This window comes from Silurus meridionalis, chromosome 2 (assembly GCF_014805685.1).
Source record: "Silurus meridionalis isolate SWU-2019-XX chromosome 2, ASM1480568v1, whole genome shotgun sequence".
Lineage (NCBI taxonomy): Eukaryota > Metazoa > Chordata > Actinopteri > Siluriformes > Siluridae > Silurus > Silurus meridionalis.
The window spans coordinates 33,594,510-33,615,074 of NC_060885.1; the positions used below are offsets into that span (position 1 = coordinate 33,594,510).

General features: G+C 39.4%; 1 protein-coding gene across 1 annotated transcript; it reads left to right on the forward strand.

The window, feature by feature from the left end:
* Positions 1-184: 184 nt before the first annotated feature.
* On the forward strand, positions 185-10,137 carry bmp5 (bone morphogenetic protein 5). The gene is made up of 7 exons (XM_046836075.1): positions 185-1,156; positions 4,491-4,683; positions 7,158-7,306; positions 8,584-8,781; positions 9,073-9,149; positions 9,266-9,376; positions 9,478-10,137. The coding sequence occupies exons 1-7, from the start codon at positions 667-669 to the stop codon at positions 9,625-9,627; spliced, it is 1,368 nt and encodes a 455-aa protein (XP_046692031.1). The 5' UTR covers positions 185-666; the 3' UTR covers positions 9,628-10,137.
* Positions 10,138-20,565: the final 10,428 nt, after the last annotated feature.

Below are 20,565 nucleotides of genomic sequence, written 5' to 3' on the forward strand. Positions count from 1 at the left end.
GAGGACGACGTTGTTCTCCTGTGCATGATCACTGCGGGTGTCAGATATCAAGTGGCTCTAATTTCACGCTGAAGCGTGTTCAACGAGACTTCATGCGACCGCTAGAGGAGAACCCAGATCCTGTGTGTGGGACGGACTACCCGGTCTAAACTTCTCTCTCTCTCTCTCTCTCTCTCTCTCTCTCTCTCTCTCTCTCACACACACACACACACACACGTCTAGGCTTCTCTTCTCTAGCCGGAGCTCCAGCAGCGAGCACTGACTACTTCTCAGTCCTGCGACTCTGTCTTCTCCGTCGCAGCCGTCTTGCGCTTTTTGCGCATCGTCCCCAGACCCCCTACGTCCACAAACCTGAAGGTGAAATATGTAAGTTCTTTTTTTCCCCGAGTTATTTTTGATTCTTCGGTGTGTGTGTGTACCAGGAACATCAAAGGAGTTGAAGACAAGGCTCAGAAGTTCACGCGTCATGTGAACCTTCACACGACAAAAGGACCTGGTTTTTTGGGACGAGCCGACAATCAGAGGTGCAAATTTTCTTCCACAATCCTGAGCCCTTATCAGGCCTGTTGCTTCATGTGTTAGTATTATGAACGGTACACGCACTGTCATGGAGCTCGAGAGCCCGAGACGCGCGTGGTGAAGAAACAGGGTCGTGAGATCGCAGCGATGAAGGTCTTAAGGCTTTGCGACGGGGCGGCCCTCGCGCTCGTCTGGAGCGTCGTGGGTTTGTTTCAGAGCGTCTGGTGCGCTTTAGGGGACAACCATGTTCACTCGAGCTTCGTTTACAGACGCTTGAGGAACCACGAGCGCAGAGAAATCCAAAGGGAGATCCTCTCCATCCTGGGTTTGCCCCATCGGCCAAAACCCTTCTCTCCGGCGAAGCAGGCATCCTCAGCACCCATGTTCATGCTCGATCTGTACAACGCCATGACGACCGAGGAAGCGGAGGAGGAGGAGGACGCGCTGCTCGAGTACGCAGCCAAGGCGATGAGCGCAAACTCGCTGCGGAACTCGCGCAAAAGCCCGCAGCACACCGCTCCGTACGGATACTCACGCGCGCCTGTGACCTGGACAAGCCAGAGTCCACCTCTGGCCACTTCACACGACGCAAACTTTCTGAACGATGCCGACATGGTCATGAGCTTTGTGAACCTCGGTAGGTATCCGTTTCCCAAAGGAAGTTCATGCTTTTAAACCGTTACTATTTGTGGATGTGTTTTTGGGGGGAGATGCACAGGGGGGCAAACTTCAATAATCCCAGTCTATTATAGTGCATAATAACGAGTTATAACATGACTTGTTCATCCAGTGGTTCCCATTTAAAAACATACAGAGTGCCATTAATATTACGCGTGACAACACAATACACATCAACATGAAAAATGTTCCATCTTCACAAACAGAACTTTGTTCACAGCCTGTTTTACTAACATTTTCCTTGGGGGTAAAAAGAAAGAAAATAAAGAAAAGGGGTTTGGGGCGGGGGGGTGAGGCAAACCACACAATACTTCACTATTACTAGTACTATTTTAACACATGGTTTATTTTTTTTGTATTTACTCAGTGTGGTGGAGAACTTTTTAAACCCCTCAGAACTTTCCAGTTCTCCAGAGTTTGCTTCTAGAAACCCATTTTAACCGTAATAAATTCCACTGAGCCTGAATTTATTTTTAAAAAATATAACCCGACATTTCAAAAAATACTGTCCAATAATATTTTGCTCATTTATTACCACCATTAAGTGTTTTTTCTCCTCCCTAGAACTTTCCCTCAACAGAGCACGACATTATTTGTAGTCACACACTGAATAAGGAAATTACTGTACATACTCAATAATAAATAATAATGGTGGGTTGTAATTTCCATACATTTTAATAAAATAAAAATAAACCACATATCTGCTGCCTATAATTCTCAGACCTCACGTATAATTTGACATGTAACCAACAATATATTAATATTTATATTCTCTACGTCGCCTATAATTAACAAAATTTCCTGTAGATAAACAATTTTGTTCCGCTCTTTAAAGAAGAAGAAGTTACACAATAAGAATACACAAAGTCCAGATGTTTAATGCACACGATTGAATTAAAGAAAAACAGGAATAAAAAAAAAAGGAGAACAATTACTAAAATTCGACTAAAATCACATTAAGGTTTAATAAATAATCCTGTTGGAATTTTCTCTGCTTTATCACACGTGCGAAATGGGAAGTCCATTTATAGATCCGACTCTAAACGCGACAGTTAAAGCGGCGTCTATTCTTACTTTTTTTGACACCCTTTCATTTGCAACATGTAGCTTCAACTCTCTGCAGCATGCCATTTAAATCTCCATAAACCAGATAAAATAGAACGTAGGCACAGACTCTGGAAACTCGGAGACAATTACAGGTTAGAGAAGGAAAAGACACTGGCGTCTAAAGAGTGTTATTATATCAGATCATTTGTAAAGTTCCTGCAGTGTGTGTGTGTGTGTGTGTGTGTGTGTGTGCAAATTCAGTTGGACGTACGATGCGTACTTATGGTATGGAATGCGGTGAGGTGGGAGGCAGGCGTATGGGGGAGCAGGAAGCATTAAATAAATTCCCTAGGACACGCAAAAGCGTTGTGTTGAATATTCCTGATTAAAATCCTGCTTCCTGGAATGTTGCGTGTTTTGAGTCACTGCGACACGCATGATTAAGGCCATAATGCTTCAGTAGCCGTGACCCCCCTCTCTCACAGAGAAGCCCATGCAAACTTCTCAAATCAATGTTTTTGACCTGCAGATAATTCCCCTTAATTATTTCCTGTTGTTGAAGAGGGGACACAGGAGATTTGGTCGTGAAATGCGTGCGAGCGTGTTGCGTCTCATTTTTAATCGCGAGCTTGGATTACTAAACTTCAGCTTTTGGAGCATGCGTTGTGTTTTTTTTTCTAGTTACCCTTCTTAAAAGTTGTTAAATCGTCAGAAATAATATCCGAGATTTTTGACATGAGAACAGGGGGGGGGAGAAGAAAAGAAAAGCAGATTACATTTCTGGCTGACCTTTTGCAAACGTTTCCGTTTCAGGTAGCCCACAGGGAAAGCCATCACAATGACTGTACTACATGTGTTTTCACTTAGAATCACGAGGCATGCGCACAGTTTACGTCGAAAGAGCAGGTCTTCTCATTTCTGACCCAACGTGCAGCAATTCCAAACTGCAGGTCTCCATAAACATCACTTCACTGACGTATTACCAACAGTTTATTTAGTACTTATTTATATTTGGACATACCCTTGTAAAAGGATTTATGAGAAATATTAAATCATAAAAGGAGATTTCGGAGCGGTTCTGGCAGGAGACCCTTCACTACTAAAACACACTATGAAAACTTTGTGACGGGATATCACAAAATATTTCATGATTTTGAATAAAGCTCTTGAACCTCTTGAGATCTTTAACCCCCAAGTGAACAGTCCAGTGAAAGCGAATCCTAACTTCGAATCATATGCAGCGTGGACACATGATGATATTTAACTATGTGAAAAAGAACTGCGTTACAGGGTCAGTGTTTTAAACGAATCCCTGTGAATTAAATCAGTGATGTCTGTGTCTTGACAAGCCTTGAACTCTGTTCCTAATTAGCAGGCCAGGCTTAAAATTGAGCCTGAGCAGCTGCTCTGACTCGGACCTGCCCTCTGACCTCTTGCTGTTAAGTAGCCGTAGACTTTCGCTGTAGATAAATTATCAGCGAAGCGCCGCTGCGTTATATCACTGACACTCCGGAGCTTCAACGCCGTCTCCTTAGTTATCACTTTGCACTCTTATTTTAGGCCTTGTGTAAAGCTTAATGGATGATTTCACTGCTTTTACATGCGATAGCGAACACGTCTAAAAGTGTACCGAGATGTAAACATCTGGCTGTTTAGATTCAAAGATATTTCGAAGTTCATAAAGTCTATAAATCATAAAAGCAGGAAGTTGTTGTGTCACTGGCTGAACTTTTATACTGTTTCAGTGTTCTGAGTATTAAAAAAAACCCCAGAAATCTCTTTTCCGCATCTGAACGTCGGAATGTGTGCGCACTTTAAACATGAGTAAAAAGTAAAAAAGTAAACATGTGTGAGCTTAAAATATGTGAAATATGTTCATATTGTCAGTCTGTCGACGAGAACAAAACACTTTATCTTCCAGATTTGTCTGCGCTGAAGGGCAGAGTGTCATTAGTGAAGGCCTGTTTTGCTTAACTGCCAGATCGTTCATCATACTGAAAGAATAGCGAACGCTCACAGCAGAGGCCCAGCATTAAAAACCTTACCTCTGCTCCTGAACTCATTTAATGGGATTAAAGTTTTTTTTTCATTTCCTTCATCTAAAATTTGAATATTTGAAAAAAAACGATATGCATTTAAAAGAAACCTTGTATCCGTCTAGACGAGACCTCTGGATCTAAAGAGACTGGAATTCTGTACCGATTTTCCAACACTTTTCTGTTGCTCTCTCTTTTTTTTTAATACAGTGGAGCGAGACAGGGATTTTTCCCACCAAAGGAGACATTATAAAGAGTTCCGGTTTGACCTAACTCAAATTCCGGATGGGGAGGCCGTAACAGCGGCGGAGTTTCGCATCTATAAAGATCACAGTCATGGGAGATATGAAAACATCACGCTGAAGGTCTCGATATATCAGGTGATAAAGGAATATCAAAACAGGTGAGTACAACTCACACACACACACACACACACACACACACACACACACACACACACACACACACACACACACACGTGTATTACAAACATAATGTAATGTATTGTACAGTCTTTAGCTTTACTAGGTCAAGCTTTCTGGGGCACAGATGATCGTGTTATGGTAACTTGCCATCAGATTTCAGCCATAAAACATTTTTATTTCTTTCTTGAGAACAGAAACAGGATGCAGAAAGTCCATTTCCAATTCCATTCCCAGCCCTTGTCATCATGGTCATCTGACAACACTGCCTGGATTAATTTTCTAACCATTCGAGGTTACATTTTTCCATGGGACTTTTAAGACCGTGGCTGCTCTGTAAAACACTTGGGTAGGCAACCAGGCAGAAAATAAAAGGACATCCTGTTTACACTAGTGTGTGTGCCTGGAGTCTGTCTGGAGTCTTCTCTAGTGGTGATTAAACAGCATGTTTCAGGAAGTTTTAAGAGCGTAATTTGTCACCATTGAAATACTGACCTGTCTTTGCCCACACGTGTCTGCTAATATACTGTTTCGCCACTTTTTCTGGAAAAGAACAGTGGGAGGAAAAAGCAAGCGATTCACATACTCTTTAGTTAAATCTCAAATCGGACCAATGCAATAAAATTACTTAGTATAAAAATTTTGCTTAAAAGATTTTTTACAGCTAGGATGATTTATCGCCTTCTGTTTTTTATGTTTCTACTACTGCTGTCGTAATCAGATCTAGAGGTCGATCGATTAATCGGCACCGATGGTTGATTGCTGGATCTATGGCTAACAGCAAAAATCCATACATCCGCCTCTAGAGGCGACTCACTGACACCACTTATTTTCACAACATATTATTTACTACTTATTAATTATATAATTATATTTATTATAGAATATGTTCATATTTATATCCTTTATCACATTTTCATTATTCAGTACTGTTTTTTTTTTTTTTAAAGTACAGTACTATTTAACATGGAGGTTTTTTTTTTTGCCACTTTGTTTTTAGAAGATTTATTCATTTTTTTCTTCTTATACACACCTACAAATGCTACACAATATAAATTATGATTTTTGAGTATGAGTCAATTGTACATATTTCATAGGAGCTGTTTTTACACATAAAAGGTTCACATTGTGTCGTATTTAACAGGAAATGATTCCATTTGTAGATTTTCCTATAAACGCTGACGCATGGTAGCAGACTGAAGGAAACATGGTCATAAGTAACGGGCACGTGGAGGACGATTCCATTCTGAAACATTACTCAAGAGCGGCTGCGCTTATGTACTTTATCTAATCTCTGGGCTCAGAGTCGCTCGAGGCCTGCGGCAAACTCCTCGGCCGAGTACTTTTATGTTTCTTTGTTTTAGGCGAAAAAAGGGGGGAAGGCCCGGAGCACGTTGTGAGATTGGGTTATTAGTTGGCCTTCAGTGCAGACCCTGCGCTGTCTTGCTCTCACCATGTTCTCCGATAAAAAGCCAGAGATCAAAGGTTTCCATTAACAGGCCATTTGCAAGTTTCCCCTACTCACGAAGTCTCGGAAGCCCGTTCGGTTATCGCTTTTGATATATCCCTAGCACTTTGTCAGGCTGCTCGTTTCCCCAAACAGGGCCATCTGCTTCTAATAAAGACCTCCAAGAGAGAAGAGCCACATCCATACAGAGTGCCAGCTGACCCACCTGTTCCTTTTACAGTAATGCTCAGGGAAAAATCTTATCTTAAGTCATATATGGCTACGACTTAGACACGGTCTACACCACACCAATCCGGCGTGAATGCAGCAGAGAGATAAGTGGCTTCAGGAATCTGGAGAAGGTGGTCATTGAAGGTCTACCACCAGGTTGTACTGCTTTTATGGATGAGCCTTCAAGTTTCACAATTCAGCATTTAGTTTTTAATATCTGAACTGAAATCATGCAAATAGAAATATGAGTGCTTCGTGGTTGCTTCTTAAAAATGTGTAAACAATGAAAGATTGACAATAAAGCTGGACTAACACGAGGGAATTATATGGGGAAATATTTCAGTATGACTAAACATCATGGATTAAGATGTTCATATTAAAGGACGGGGTCAAAAGGAGCAAAGCATAAGAAGAACTGTGTGTTGTACAATTTGAACAAAACTGTGTGTGTGTATGTGTGTGTGTGTGTGTGTGTGTGTGTGTGTGTGTGTGTGTGTGTGGGGGTGTTCAGGGGGCATGTCTGGGCTCGTCACTGCCTCTGATCAGCTTTGTTTTTGGTGTCTTCTCACGGTGTGTGGCCCACACACTGTTTTGGAACATCAGACAATTAGATTAACTGGAATTGCCGTTCCGCGATGTTGATGCCAAGATGACAAAGGAATGTCTGGAACAGATTCATATTGAAGCTTGCATTTGGTTATTGAATAAGTCGGACCTTTTTATGACCACAGTTTACAGGACCTGCTCTCACAGCTGTGCTCCAAATTTGTTATTCAGGGACGCAGAGACGTTTTTGCTCGATTCAAAGAAAATCCGTGCCTCAGATGGAGGATGGCTGGTGTTTGACATCACAGCCACCAGTAACCACTGGGTGCTTAACCCACAGCAGAACATGGGCCTTCAGCTATGTGTGGAGACCATGGATGGTAAGGAAATTACACAATTGCCTTATTTGTAGACAATCTAAAAAAAAAAATTGGATTTATTGTGAATAATTGTTAGATCGTTAAAAAAAATCGAATTATGGGCTTTTAGGATCAGACAATGTCATTTCTGGACTATTTATTATTTATTAGTAGCTTTTGACAACCAGAAGAAAAATTGCTAATATTTATTAACCATGTTTAAACTTAATGTTATGTGAGCGTGTAGACTCTCCGTACTGTAACATTCACACCACCTGCTGCACTACACACATCGACCAAGACCACATCGAGTCATGAACACATTTTAATAAAAAGAAAGCCGTAATCCGACTTTCTATTTGCAGTCAGTTTGTGGTTAAACATGTCAAGAGACACACATAGAGATAATACTCATATGGTAATATTACAGGGTTCCCCAAAATTCTTATATTCTTCATAATTTGTCTTTTCTTTAATGGGGGTTGTATCAGTCTGTAACAGAGTGACTATCGGTATTATTTTGGAGATTTTATTATGATTTTGAATGTATTTATTTCGCCTCCTAATGCTTTATTAGTTTATTATTTTGTTCTGCACCGTACAGACAAATGAGCGTCAATTTTCAAAAGAGCGATAATACTATCATAATGACGTTTTTTTCATATTTACTGCTTCTGAAATCAAAACATTTACATTTACGTACCATTCTGTTGGTTATTGAATGAATCTAACACAGAATTAGGCAAATTTAATAACTAAGGGAAGTTTTAGAAATTCTCTGCCATTCTTCAGAGGGCCGTTCCAAAATGTAATCTGGGGACCCCTGCCTTAACTAGCTAACTTGTTTATTACAATGTATTAAATTAATTACCACTCATAACCTCACAGTTGGTTTTTCAAAGCAACCAAACCAGGGAACTTGTCAGCACTAAAGCATTTACTTGCTATGTGGTTTAAATAATAAATTAGGTTAAAGCAGAAGTGTTATGTAATGATGTTTATTGTGAACATATTTATTATCATTTTATTATTCAGTCGTTAATGAATGAACTGCATTTTAGCTTTTTTTTACAAAAAGTTGCTACGTTGCCAAACGTTTCTGTTTCGTGTTAAATGGCTATTATTGCATCTGGATAAACAGCACATGGCACAAAGCCATTGTTCATAAAAACTGACACACGTTGCAAATGTCGGCCTATTTGAGTATAAAGATATGATTATTGTTGCTAAATTAAAAAAAAAAATAGCTCCACCCTCTTTTTGACACTTTAATACGTGTTCGGCGTTTAACTGTATAGGTCGAAGCATCAACATGAAATCAGCCGGGATCATCGGCAGGAGTGGGCCGCAATCCAAGCAGCCATTTCTTGTGGCATTTTTCAAAGCCAGCGAAGTGTTGCTGCGCTCTGTAAGGGCCACAGGGGGGAAGAGGAAGAATCCGAGCAGAAACAAAGGCAGAAGTCAACCAAAAACCTCACCGACTTCCAGGAGTACAGGTATAGTATAATACAACATAACATTATATTACATAAAACCTAAAACTTAGGCATGAAATATGGATTTAAACGTCACACACTTCAAATCCTCAGGGAACCGAGACAAGTCTTGCTTAACGTCATTATTTCAGACACTAGCTTCGAGCAGCTGTATATTCACTATACACACTATAGAGAAGAAGTGCTCATGAGGGTTGGCCACTGGGCCCACCCATGCAGGAATAGACTAAACAACACGTAAATGACTATGCTTGTGTTTGAACACTGATGGTGGGTTTTGCCTCTATCTAGATCAAAACATCAGCGAACAGAAGCAAGCCTGCAAGAAGCATGAGCTTTATGTCAGTTTTCGTGAATTGGGATGGCAGGTATGCATCATCCAGGATCCATCAGATCGCAAATTCACGACGATACAAAGATCGTTAATGACGCGTTCCTCTTTAACGTACCGTTTTTTTCTTTTCATCCTCTGTTTCTCCTCAAGGACTGGATAATCGCACCCGAGGGATACGCGGCATTTTACTGCGACGGAGAATGCTCGTTTCCACTCAATGCACATATGAATGCGACGAATCATGCGATTGTGCAAACTTTGGTAAAGATTGTGTCAAATTTCAGGGAATTCAGCCTGATATCAGCGTCACTGAAGTTGCTGCAAAAACTGATATTTTTTGTTGCTGTTTGTCTTCCATTCAGGTCCATCTCATGTTTCCTGATAACGTGCCAAAGCCGTGCTGTGCTCCAACCAAGCTGAACGCCATCTCCGTGCTCTACTTTGATGACAGCTCAAATGTAATTCTGAAAAAATACCGCAATATGGTAGTCAGGTCATGTGGGTGCCACTGAAATCCATGTACCTTTGGGGTGCTTTGGGGGAGTTTTGTGCCCTTGTTTTTGATGCATTACATCATTAGGGTTTATACGTAAAGTACAAAGACTCTAGATTAAAGCATTCTTTTTTTATAACCTGACACTTTTATAATATTGCTGGAATACAACACATACCAGATAGATAGTTTTGAGATTTACAGTGATGTACAGTGTTATGTATATATTAGCTGATGAATGCGCTTATTTATTTGGCTTTATTTTGAAGACATTTACCACTTGCAGATGATAAAAAAAAGCTCTTTTTTTCAATACCTATTGGAGGCCAGTCGAGGAAGCAGCAGTTATTTTTGGCGTCTTGATCATGAAAAATTATTTTCTGCAGATTTGTAATTGTTTTGATACCCTTTCAGTCTTTGCATTTATATTAGTAATTTGAATAATATATATTTTGCAATATATTGCATCTATTGTATTAGGACAACGATAATATTTTAATAAATATGTTTCCAAAAAATGATATCAAAATTGTTTTCTTTATTAATTCTGTAGCATCCGTTTGGCGCTCATTTCAAGGCAGTGTCTTGTACATCAAAACTCATCTTCAATACTAGATGTCTATACCTGTAGGACTGTTAATCTCTAATTATCCAAATCCAAATATTCAACATCACCCTTTGCTCATGTTCCTTTGAGGTTCTTTTTCCCCCATGAGGGATTTTTTTCCCCCCTCAAGTCTTGATCTCACTCATCAAGGGTTCAGACTTCTATAAAGCTGCTTTGTGGTAATGTGTGATTATTGTACACCTGCATTTCATCATCTATCCATTTTTGGTGTCATCATCCGTTACATTTATGTGGGAGTTTCCTGTCGAATGACTAACTGTCTGACTCGACCAGACATTTCATATGAAACACTTATCGCTAATGTCTATACACACATATCGCTAATAAGTCATACTTATATAAGTAAAAACTATAATTAAAAGCACCATGTTCAGGGATTTTGATATTGAGCCAATAATTGGGCAAATAGAATAAAACAGCTCAGATATATTTATTGGAACTGCTACAACATTTCTAGTTTGTTGCATTGCTTTGTTTGTCAAATTCTATTCTAAAATGTATAGTTTCTGAAATAATTTTACAATCATTAAGAAATTAATTATATACTCCATTTATTTATTTTGGCCCAAACTAAAGCTTTGCCACCTCTGAAAATAAGTCTCATGGAAATCCCCCTGGAATTTCTGCTCCAAGAAGGTTTCCCCAACCCCATGTTTACCATATGATGATGTCTTGATGTCAATCATAAAAGAAAATCATTTTACAACTATAAATGAGTTAATACTTGTATAATCAGTGGCAGACAGTAACGAAGTAAATTTAATTGTGTACTTAAGTAGCTTTTTCGCATTTCTGTACTTTACTCAAGTATTTCTGTTTGGGGCGACTTTTACTACATTCAAATAGTCAAAAAGTCAAATATCTTACTCAACTTTTACTCAACTACGTTTTCTGAAATCATTCGTTCCTTTTTTAATCAGGCTCTGTTTTACACGTGTTCTGATCGGCGCTTGGTGTATCTACTGATCACCAACATACAGTTCAGCATCAGTTCAACATCAAGCAGAACATTTAGAGAGGAATAAATGATGAAGAAACTCCAGACGTGAACTCACCAAAAAGAAGGTTTTGGGATCATAATAATTGTAATTGAAATCAATCAGAGTCATTAATATCATTCTATTGATAAATCAGTGTGCTGAGAGTCACATTCGAGTCTTTTCACATAAACTTAGTTGATTAAAGAGTCTTGTGATAAAGAAGAATAACAGGAAAATTATAGCCATAAGAAATCATAGTACTTTGGATAGGTAAATTTGAAGGTAAATACTTTTACTTTTACTGCAGTCATATTTTACAGAGTCTCTCTAATTTTACTCAAATATATGACTGGTTATTATACGATATATCAAGCAGCATAGACTCAAATCTACAGTATGGAGTGATCTGTGACTGTTCAACAAATAGCAGGTTTGCTCATAAGTGGCCATGTTTTATTTCGCTTATAACAAACCAAGCTCACATATTCCTCGCTTTCTGATAGAGAAGAAAAGAGTGTTATTCCTCTCTCTCTCTCTCTCTCTCTCTCTCTCTCTCTGTCTCTCTGTACATCGTCAAAGACAAACGAATGGATTAAACTTAATTAAAAGCATCCCAGTGGCCAACCAGATGTTACGTAGCCTGTATCTAAAAACAAGTGTTGATACAGGATGTTGAAAAAGGACGCCACCTGCTTGCTTAACTTATGGCAATGCAGATGATGTGCATTCCTGTGGCCCACTGCCCTGCAGGATTACTGCTGCCACTTCACAATTCCATCGACTGTTTAATATTGTGGGATTCTTTCCAGTTCTGCTAAATGTCTTCCTTTCTACTCAGATGAATAGGCTCTTATTTTATGGGGTTTTCTGCCAGAGGGCACGGAGCTACGTGGCCACAAGAACGAGAGTGCGGGAAAGGTTACCTTCCCAAACGTGAATTAACGCACCACACGATACGCTACATGACACGTGCACACGTCCGAGCAGGGAAACTCTAGAGCGAGTCAGAGATGATCTTACGCTCGTTTCGTCTCCTTTCCGTCACACTTCGGTTCGAATGGCATCTCCTCTAAACAGCTGCTCGACTTCTCAGGAACATAAATATGGAGTATTTTGATTTGAGGTTTTAAGCCATAACACCAAGGAACAGTGCCCAGTTTATTACAAATGTCAGCTATGTGCGCTTGTAAATCAAGGGGTTTTTTTGTACCTTGAATCGAAGCTCTTTGTGCTTTATGACCTTGAAGTCCTTCAAGTTGTGCATGAACTACTTAAAACAGCTTTCAGATGATCGATGGTTCTCTCAGATTTACTATAAACAGCAAAAGGAACAAAATCCGTAAGTCAATTACTAAAACGAACAGAAATCACGATTATTCAAATCGAAAAAAAAGATCAATTCTCATCTAAAACTGCTGAACAACTTTCTTCATCTGCAGAAAGTATCTGCTACAAACTCATTTCACCAGACTTGACCATTGCCATTTCCAATTATGAAGTTTCACCACGTGTGCTCTCACCACATGTTTAACTGCATCTATTTATTTGTGCCCCCGCCCCATTTTAGCTTGGCTTGCTAGTTTATTTTTCTAGTGTCAGCTTACCGTCAGTCTACAAGGCTGCTGAAACTTTATCTAATCAAAATGTTTTGCAGTTTGTCTTATTTATCTTTCCTCATATGGTTATTCCTTGTTGTGTTTCCCGAGGGTGGGCTGTATAGTCTTTCATTATGTTCAATCAGAATCCCGTGAATGGATCCAACCATCTGGGTCACATATTACATGCTAAATGGCACAAGATGATGCACAGAACACAAACCAAAACACGTACTGTGTGTGTTTGTGTGTACTGGTGTGTAGGTGTGTTGCGGATTGTATTTACGGAAGACCCCCGTATTCTCAACCTCGGGTCTAAACTTTACTACCGACACACTTTAACCCATGGCATTAAGCTTTTTACTTGGATTACAGGGACCAAAGGTATTGGGGTATTTTCAAAGCTGTGTTTCATTATAGCTTAATCTTCTGTTCTTTCTTTAAATAAAGCAGCACATGTTTCAGTGTCTTTCCTGCAAAGCACATTAAATACAAAAAAAGAGACAAGGATCTATTTAAGGAGGTGTGCAGAAAGAACGTATCTCATATCTCTTTGAATGAGGTTTTCGCCATTGTGTACTTTTCCTGCTCACCGTATTCGCATGTTTCTCTTTATACCTGGGATTAAAAAAGGGAGTTTCCGTTCAGTTTCCATGTCCACCGTTTCCTGGAGGTTTATACAACCCAGAGACTTTTACAACAACGCACACTATACGGACAAAAGATTTATCAGATTAATATCAGAATAATATCAGATTATCCTTCTGATGTCAGAAGTGATCCCGTTCCGATTTATGGTGGATTTGATCTTTTTTGAATGCTTAAAATTGATTTTTCTGTCACTTCACCTGATTAAATTTTCAGTTAAAACTTTCTGCAGACACTCAGTAACATATTTACTGTCAAATCATTTTAACCAACAATGTGATGCATTCATTTATAAATGTGTACATCGGGAAACAAGTTGACGCTTGTTTTTAACATCTTTGCGTCTTTGCTGGGGCGTGTCCTGCCAGTCAGATAGAATGCAGATTAACATGGCAGAGGTAGAGCTGCATCTTCCTGGAGACAGAACAGGAAAAGAACATCCGGTTTTATTTCATCTTTTTCCGGCTACAAAAAGGCGTGTGTGTGAAAGGGCCATGCGTCAGAATTTAGAAGGCAGTGCCCCAAATTAGACTGTTAAACCATCAAAAAATGTTCACACCAGTTTCCTTCTGTTTAAACCAGTGAACTAGTTGAGTATTTCCATGTGCTTGTTTTCTTAACAAAGTCATCACCTTGTGAAAGTGACCTCACATGACCTGCCCATAAAGCGCTCCCTCTATGTAGTACTTGTCCTCTGACACTCACAGCCTCCTGGAATACGATCGACTATTCATTATCCTTCCTCTAACAATATTCTTTGGACTGCTCAGAAATGGGAGACGTGAGGACCTTGGCAGTTAAAACGAAGAGGAGTTGGTTGGTGGTGGTCTTACAGCAAATGGAAGAGCAACGCAACAGTGCAAAGATTTTCAGCTCAGATCATAGTACAGTTTCCTGATGTAGGATCATTCTCTAGACTTCTGACTGAAGCCGGAGCAGAAAACCATGATCAGGAGCAGGAAACATTTCATGGTGTAGTCATTACAATGAGTATGAATTCCATAAAAAGATGTTCATTTATACTTATTTAATATGATTTAACAGCACGTATTTTCCGCACGCAAACCGGTCTTTTCCTCTGACATTATAATTACTTTAAACTGTATTTAAACATTCACCGTCCTTTAAAAGATCCTTTGGCTGTAACAGCACATGGTTTCAAGAAACCATAGTGTTTGTTTTTGTGCTTGCATCCTTGACACTGTAGTCAGACAGTAAAAAAAAGACCTTCCTGCAAATCAAATCCAACTCACTCACCACTTTTTGCACACAGTAGCTTTGGTTTTGTTCTGCTTACAGCCTCATACAAAAAAATACCTTTAGCTCACTGCTTAGGGCAAAAGAAAACGAGAGAGGCAGATCACAGAAATATAGATGGAGACAACAGTGCTCAGGTGTGCCTCATTAGTCTTTAGTACTCAAGCTCACCCTTGAGGCACCTCCCTTCAATTTAAAGCCTATACTTAACCACACCCCCACCTGGTACACCTGTATAAACCTTTCAAAAAGACTTCACAATGAAAGAGAATAAGCTCAGGCTTTAATCAGGTTTTTATTTTATAGAGAAAGAATTCTGGAGATTGTCATATGGAGGACAGTGTAGGGACATTGCTTGGATGTCCATCTGAAACCTGTTTTGCATAATATTAATTTCCACATCCTGAAGATGAAAAACTGGAGAATCATATTACAGTTAGAGTCTATCACAAAGTTCACAAAATTGATTGCATGCAGAATTAAAAACGTACGTCTGCCTCGTTCAAAAAGAACGTCGCGATTTTTACATGCTGATTAAATTCGAATCCATCACAAATCTCTCCAATTTAAATAAGATTTCAAACACAAATTTCCACCGATTTCAATGAAATGCCTGCAACCATGTCTGGGCTGTGAACAGAACATCAAAACCGAGACAAAGCCCTCAGACCCCCCACTCACCTGCACTGTGTTGTGTAACATTAGCCAGGTTGGCCTGGAGGCGAAGGCTCACCTCTTTGAAGTAAACCTCAACAGCTGGTGTTTGTCAAGACGGATGTCCATGTTTTGTCCTTTAAGCTGCCGAGAAAAGGGGAACGCTAAATGGTTGGGTAGGGACCTAAATCTGATGCGGCTGCTCCAGCTGGGGGCAATTTCAAATCATATTCCCTACCGCAAATTACTCCCGCATAGCAATGCAGTGGATCACTGAGCCGAAACTCGCTTTAAAAACGTATAAGATGTACGTATAATTCACATAAGAACATTAAGCGCAAAGCAAACAGGTTCTATAAGGAAATTCTTTGGTAGTTTCCTCCAAAGCTGTTGGAGAACTTTCTTCGATATATATAGTTCTGTCTCTGTGGGCCCTTAACCTTTTTTAATATGATCTAAAGAATTGGACTGTTTCTTTAACTGTAGTACAGAAGACCTAACATAAATATCTAAGAGAATGATCCTGTTGTATAATGAATGCTATATATTTAAAAGCTTTACAGAACCGTCCTTCAACTTAGAACTAGAGGTTGGTTTCTCACAGTAAATACTGCCGTCTTATTAAGCGGAATCTCAGCACAAGTGCTTCCTTAAACACCCTCTATTGTTAACACCTGGGCCCAGAAGAAAGGCCCATTCACAAGCAAATTGTGGCCTTGCTTTACAGAGAGATTTTATAACAGAGCACAGTTGACATTGGCAGGAGTGGCACGGCCGACTATGAAAAACCCTGCAGCCCTCACTATTCGCTGGAGATCAATCAAGGAGGCGTGTTACCCCTGAAGCTGCAGATTTCCACTGGAGCTGAAGAAAGGAAGGGGGGCAGGACGAGGGCTGCAAAATAAGCTGCTTGTGGTTTCAGCTTATTCAAGACCAGAGGATCCCTAGAAAGTCCCATGCCTCCCTTTGACTACACACAGAGCTCCTTGTAACACTAACATCCTCACAATGACAAAAGTACTCAGCCTAAAGCTTGGGAACAACTTCATACCCCATCCCACCACCAAACTTACTACCATATCCATTTGCTACCCTGGTGCACACTCTTTAGCAGGCATTCCACGTCTCGTGTTTACAACACGTTGGTTTAATATAACCACACAATGAGGGCTTTGTGACATTATTGTCTGGTTTTGCTGTTGAAGCTGTAGGAGATGCTGCATAATTTCACAACAGGTGTTTAATAAATCTAAAGCAAGCTGCTGTTAGAAAGTCAACAAAATACTAACGTTACCAGTAGTGACGATTCGTTCATGGCTTCACGATGAACCTTTAATTGACTCAAAAGAACGAGTCGTTTTAAAGAGTGATTCGTTTGTTTGCTACTGGACGCGCACGAGCATCGCAAAATCTCTGAAGGTTATATATAGGAAACAGAACTGAGTAATTCACCTCAGGAGTCATCTGGTCCGAGTCGTTCGTTCTTTTGTGACGTGACTCCAATAGACGCTATACAATTCCATAAATCAGGGGGGGTTTTTGGCCAAATATTGACCTTATTGCTACAAAAATTAGGGGAGTCACGTGACAAAAGAACTAACATCACGGACCAGAAGATACGAGTGGTGAAGCTACTTATTTTGTTTATCATCATTTAGCTGCATTGTCATATTTTCATTATTGAAAAGCTGGTGTATGTGGACGTGTTTGGAGATCTGCTTATTGAGAACAGTATTTCTGATCAAAGAATTGACTCTGAATCAAAAAAGATTCATTCATTTTGATAAACAAGATTCAAAGAAATGAGTCACCAAAAAGATCTGATCTTCTCAACACTAGTTTCCACTGTACTGTATAAACTTTGGTTATCTCACTGGGTAATTCTCTGTAGGTGTCACAGCTCCTATATGAGTTCCTAATGCATTATTTAAAACCGACTCAAAAACTCAACTGTTATCAAATTGCTGTCATTCTTTTAATATATAATAAAATAAAATGCATTAAGAGATTTGCAATTATAGTACAGTAAACTTCATTTTACTGCATATGCATAATTTTTTTTTTACTGTATATGCATTATTAACATCTGGATGATGAAACACTAGTTTGGTAATCCCTGTACATTGTAAATATAGAACTTATAAGACTAACTTACTCATGAAGCAGCAACACGTGAAAATCCATGAAGCTGTTTGGGTTTAAACACTTGAGCTACTGACAGTACAACTTGTAATTGCGAAAGACCTGGAATTTAGGCTTTAACAGAAACCCATCTCTTGCTAGCATCAACTATTAGAAAAGAAAAACCAAAAGAACATGCTAAAAAGCATCTAAATGTAATTATTTCTGCTTCTCCAGATTGAATTTTTAGATGTAGCTAAGAGGTAGTTGTTTATAAGAAATCTCATCGAGCTCATTGCGTATATGTGTGTATGTGTTACCATGTGTGTTTAGGTATAAATGGACTGTGGTTCATTTTCTTTTTGGCACAATCCTGAGCTTCAAAGAAAGAACAACTCATGCATGCATATGATAAATCCAGCAGCAAGTGGTGTGAAATGAAAGATAAACATCCTAACAGATGCAAGTAGCTACAGTAGCTGATGGCTAAATGGCAGGCATGTGGGGTGGCAGGATATTTCTCCCCTTTTACCCTCCAACACCTTCTACAATGCTCTGCTGAGTGCATTTCAGGTCACGTTTTTGACACCTTCACAAACGTCTATTCGCTCAGCCTAAATCTACTGCATGCATATCGTGGAGACCTGACAGGGGTTTAAACCAGGACCTCTCACACTAAAGGAAACACACAATCAATTGAGCCACAGGAGCTCATAGCAGCAAACTGTTTAAACCATGACGCTAATCAATACACCACAGGGCAGGTGGGATATCTGTAGTTTCACTCTAAAATTCTACTTATCTAATGATCTACATGAGAATTAAATCAATTACAAACATGACACACATTATTAGGATTACATTATGTTTCGTACACTGTCTTTTTTAGCTAAATGCTATGATAAAAAACAAACGTCTGCTGTTAGGTATACAGGCATAGCTGGAATAACTTGGAGTCCAGGTTCTTTCTTAGTCCTTTTTGTGGAGGACAATGAGTCCTTAGTTAATCACTCAGCGCACTAAACACTCACCCTCCCAAAGCTGGCTTATTACCTGCTCCAACCCACTTTGAGGACACTAAGCTCGTCTGGGAGAGCACATCTATCAGCTGCTTTTTTTTTTTTTTTTTTACGTCTGTCTGCACTGTTTTCTGTGAATTACACAAGCACGCAAAATGTCACGTTTGTGTTTTATTTTGTTCGTGTTAGCATGAATGCTATAAACCTTTACCACACACCACACCTTTTGCTTTGACATCCTGAAGATTCGCATCAAAGTGATGGCTGTTATTTCTTTGGAAAAATCCCTGTTTCCGTCTTGAGGAGCCATTTTTCAATTATCAGTTCGTGTTAGGAGAAAGAAGGGATTTATCCAATGCAACTGTAGACTTCAAAAGTAAAATATGCCAAGAAAACATTGCGATCTGACGTTTTCTTTATAGAAAAAAAGAACTACTGAACAAAGCGGTGGATAAAATAAGTATTAGATCCTTATAAACCTAGATAAAGGCTTTATAAAATTACACCAGTGTGACTTTACTGTCAGCTCGAGGAACACTCACCCTATCACGGTCCACTTTCCTTCCTAAATCATAATATATACAGGAATGATAAAGGCACATCCAGTTCATCATGTAGTAAATGAATAACAGATGAACGATATGGTTATACTTCTTTGAGACATTTCAGGGTTACTTCAGGGTGATTTCAACAGTACAATACTGTAGGTGACAGAAAAATAGAAACCAGGTGTCTGAGGTCTTTGGAGGGAAAATAAATTTGGACAAACCCATATCTTGGAATGCATCGTAAAAAATCAAGCCAAAAGCGTGAAAATATATACAAGCATGTATCTAAAGATTTAAAAGCAATTCACATCTGCATTTCCACTTTTTAACAGCGACTTGTCAACAACCTCCTGTCCATGTTTGATGGGAGAGGAACCAGACGAGGTCTTCTGCTGTCATATAGAAGGTCAAACACATCTAGGTTTCATGTGATTGTTTATTCTGTGATGCTTTTCTGCTCACCATGGCTGTTAAGAGTGCTAGAGTTCCTAGAGCTTTCCTGTCAGCTCGAACCAGCTCTTCTCAATCTCCTCATTCTTGTTCTCTCATCAACAACTCATTTCCACAAGTTCAGCCCATCTAGTGAGCAGTTTCTGAGATCATCCTTTCCGTTACACCAATGTTTGATATGAAGGTGACTTGAAGCTGGTAAAACATCTGAAATCTGCATTGCTCCTGCAACATGATTAGCTGATCAAGATAATTGCGTTATGCTAATAATTAGTGTATGGATAGAAACCACTTCAGTTCCACCACTGCTGTTTGATACATGTTTGATACCCACTCAATTCCAAAATTCATTCCAGATTTATCCAGATTTCTCTTTGGATTGAATCAAATAAAGACCACTCTGTGTGAGGATGGTTCCACATCAGCAGGATAAAGATCCATGAGCAACTCAAGAACTTTGTGTATGAATTTGGACTGTGATTAATATTAACAGTCTACTACAACGTGCTCAGGACCACAGTTTGAATGAACAGTTTTTGCATTTAAGCGTCCATCACTGAACACCTCAACAACGAAGAAACTGTAATAAATGCATATTATTTTGATGATGATGAGGTTTTCTTTTGAGTCTGGTTCCTTTCAAGGTTCCATCTCAGGGAGTTTTTCCTTCACCACAGTAGCCACTAGCTCACTCATTAGGGATAAACTTACAATTATAAGAAACACACTTATAGCTGCTAAACTTATCCGCTCTTTTATACAACTTTATAATCGCTTTATCTCTGTAAAGCTGCTTCGAGACAACGTCCATTGTTTAAAGCGCTCTACTGATACAAATGAACTGAAATTGAACTTTTGGCCTTGTGACCTTTAATCAGTTGCTCTGCGTCCACTTGTCTTGTAAAGACCTCATTTAAAAGTGATTAAAGCCGGTAAGGTTTTGTTTACAACCTCCTGACATGCAGGGTTTTCCAAATGTTTATAACCTTTACATTTATTTGCAAACTGTTACGCATGCCAAGTCAACTCTTTTAAAGAAACACTCGCGGGTATTTTG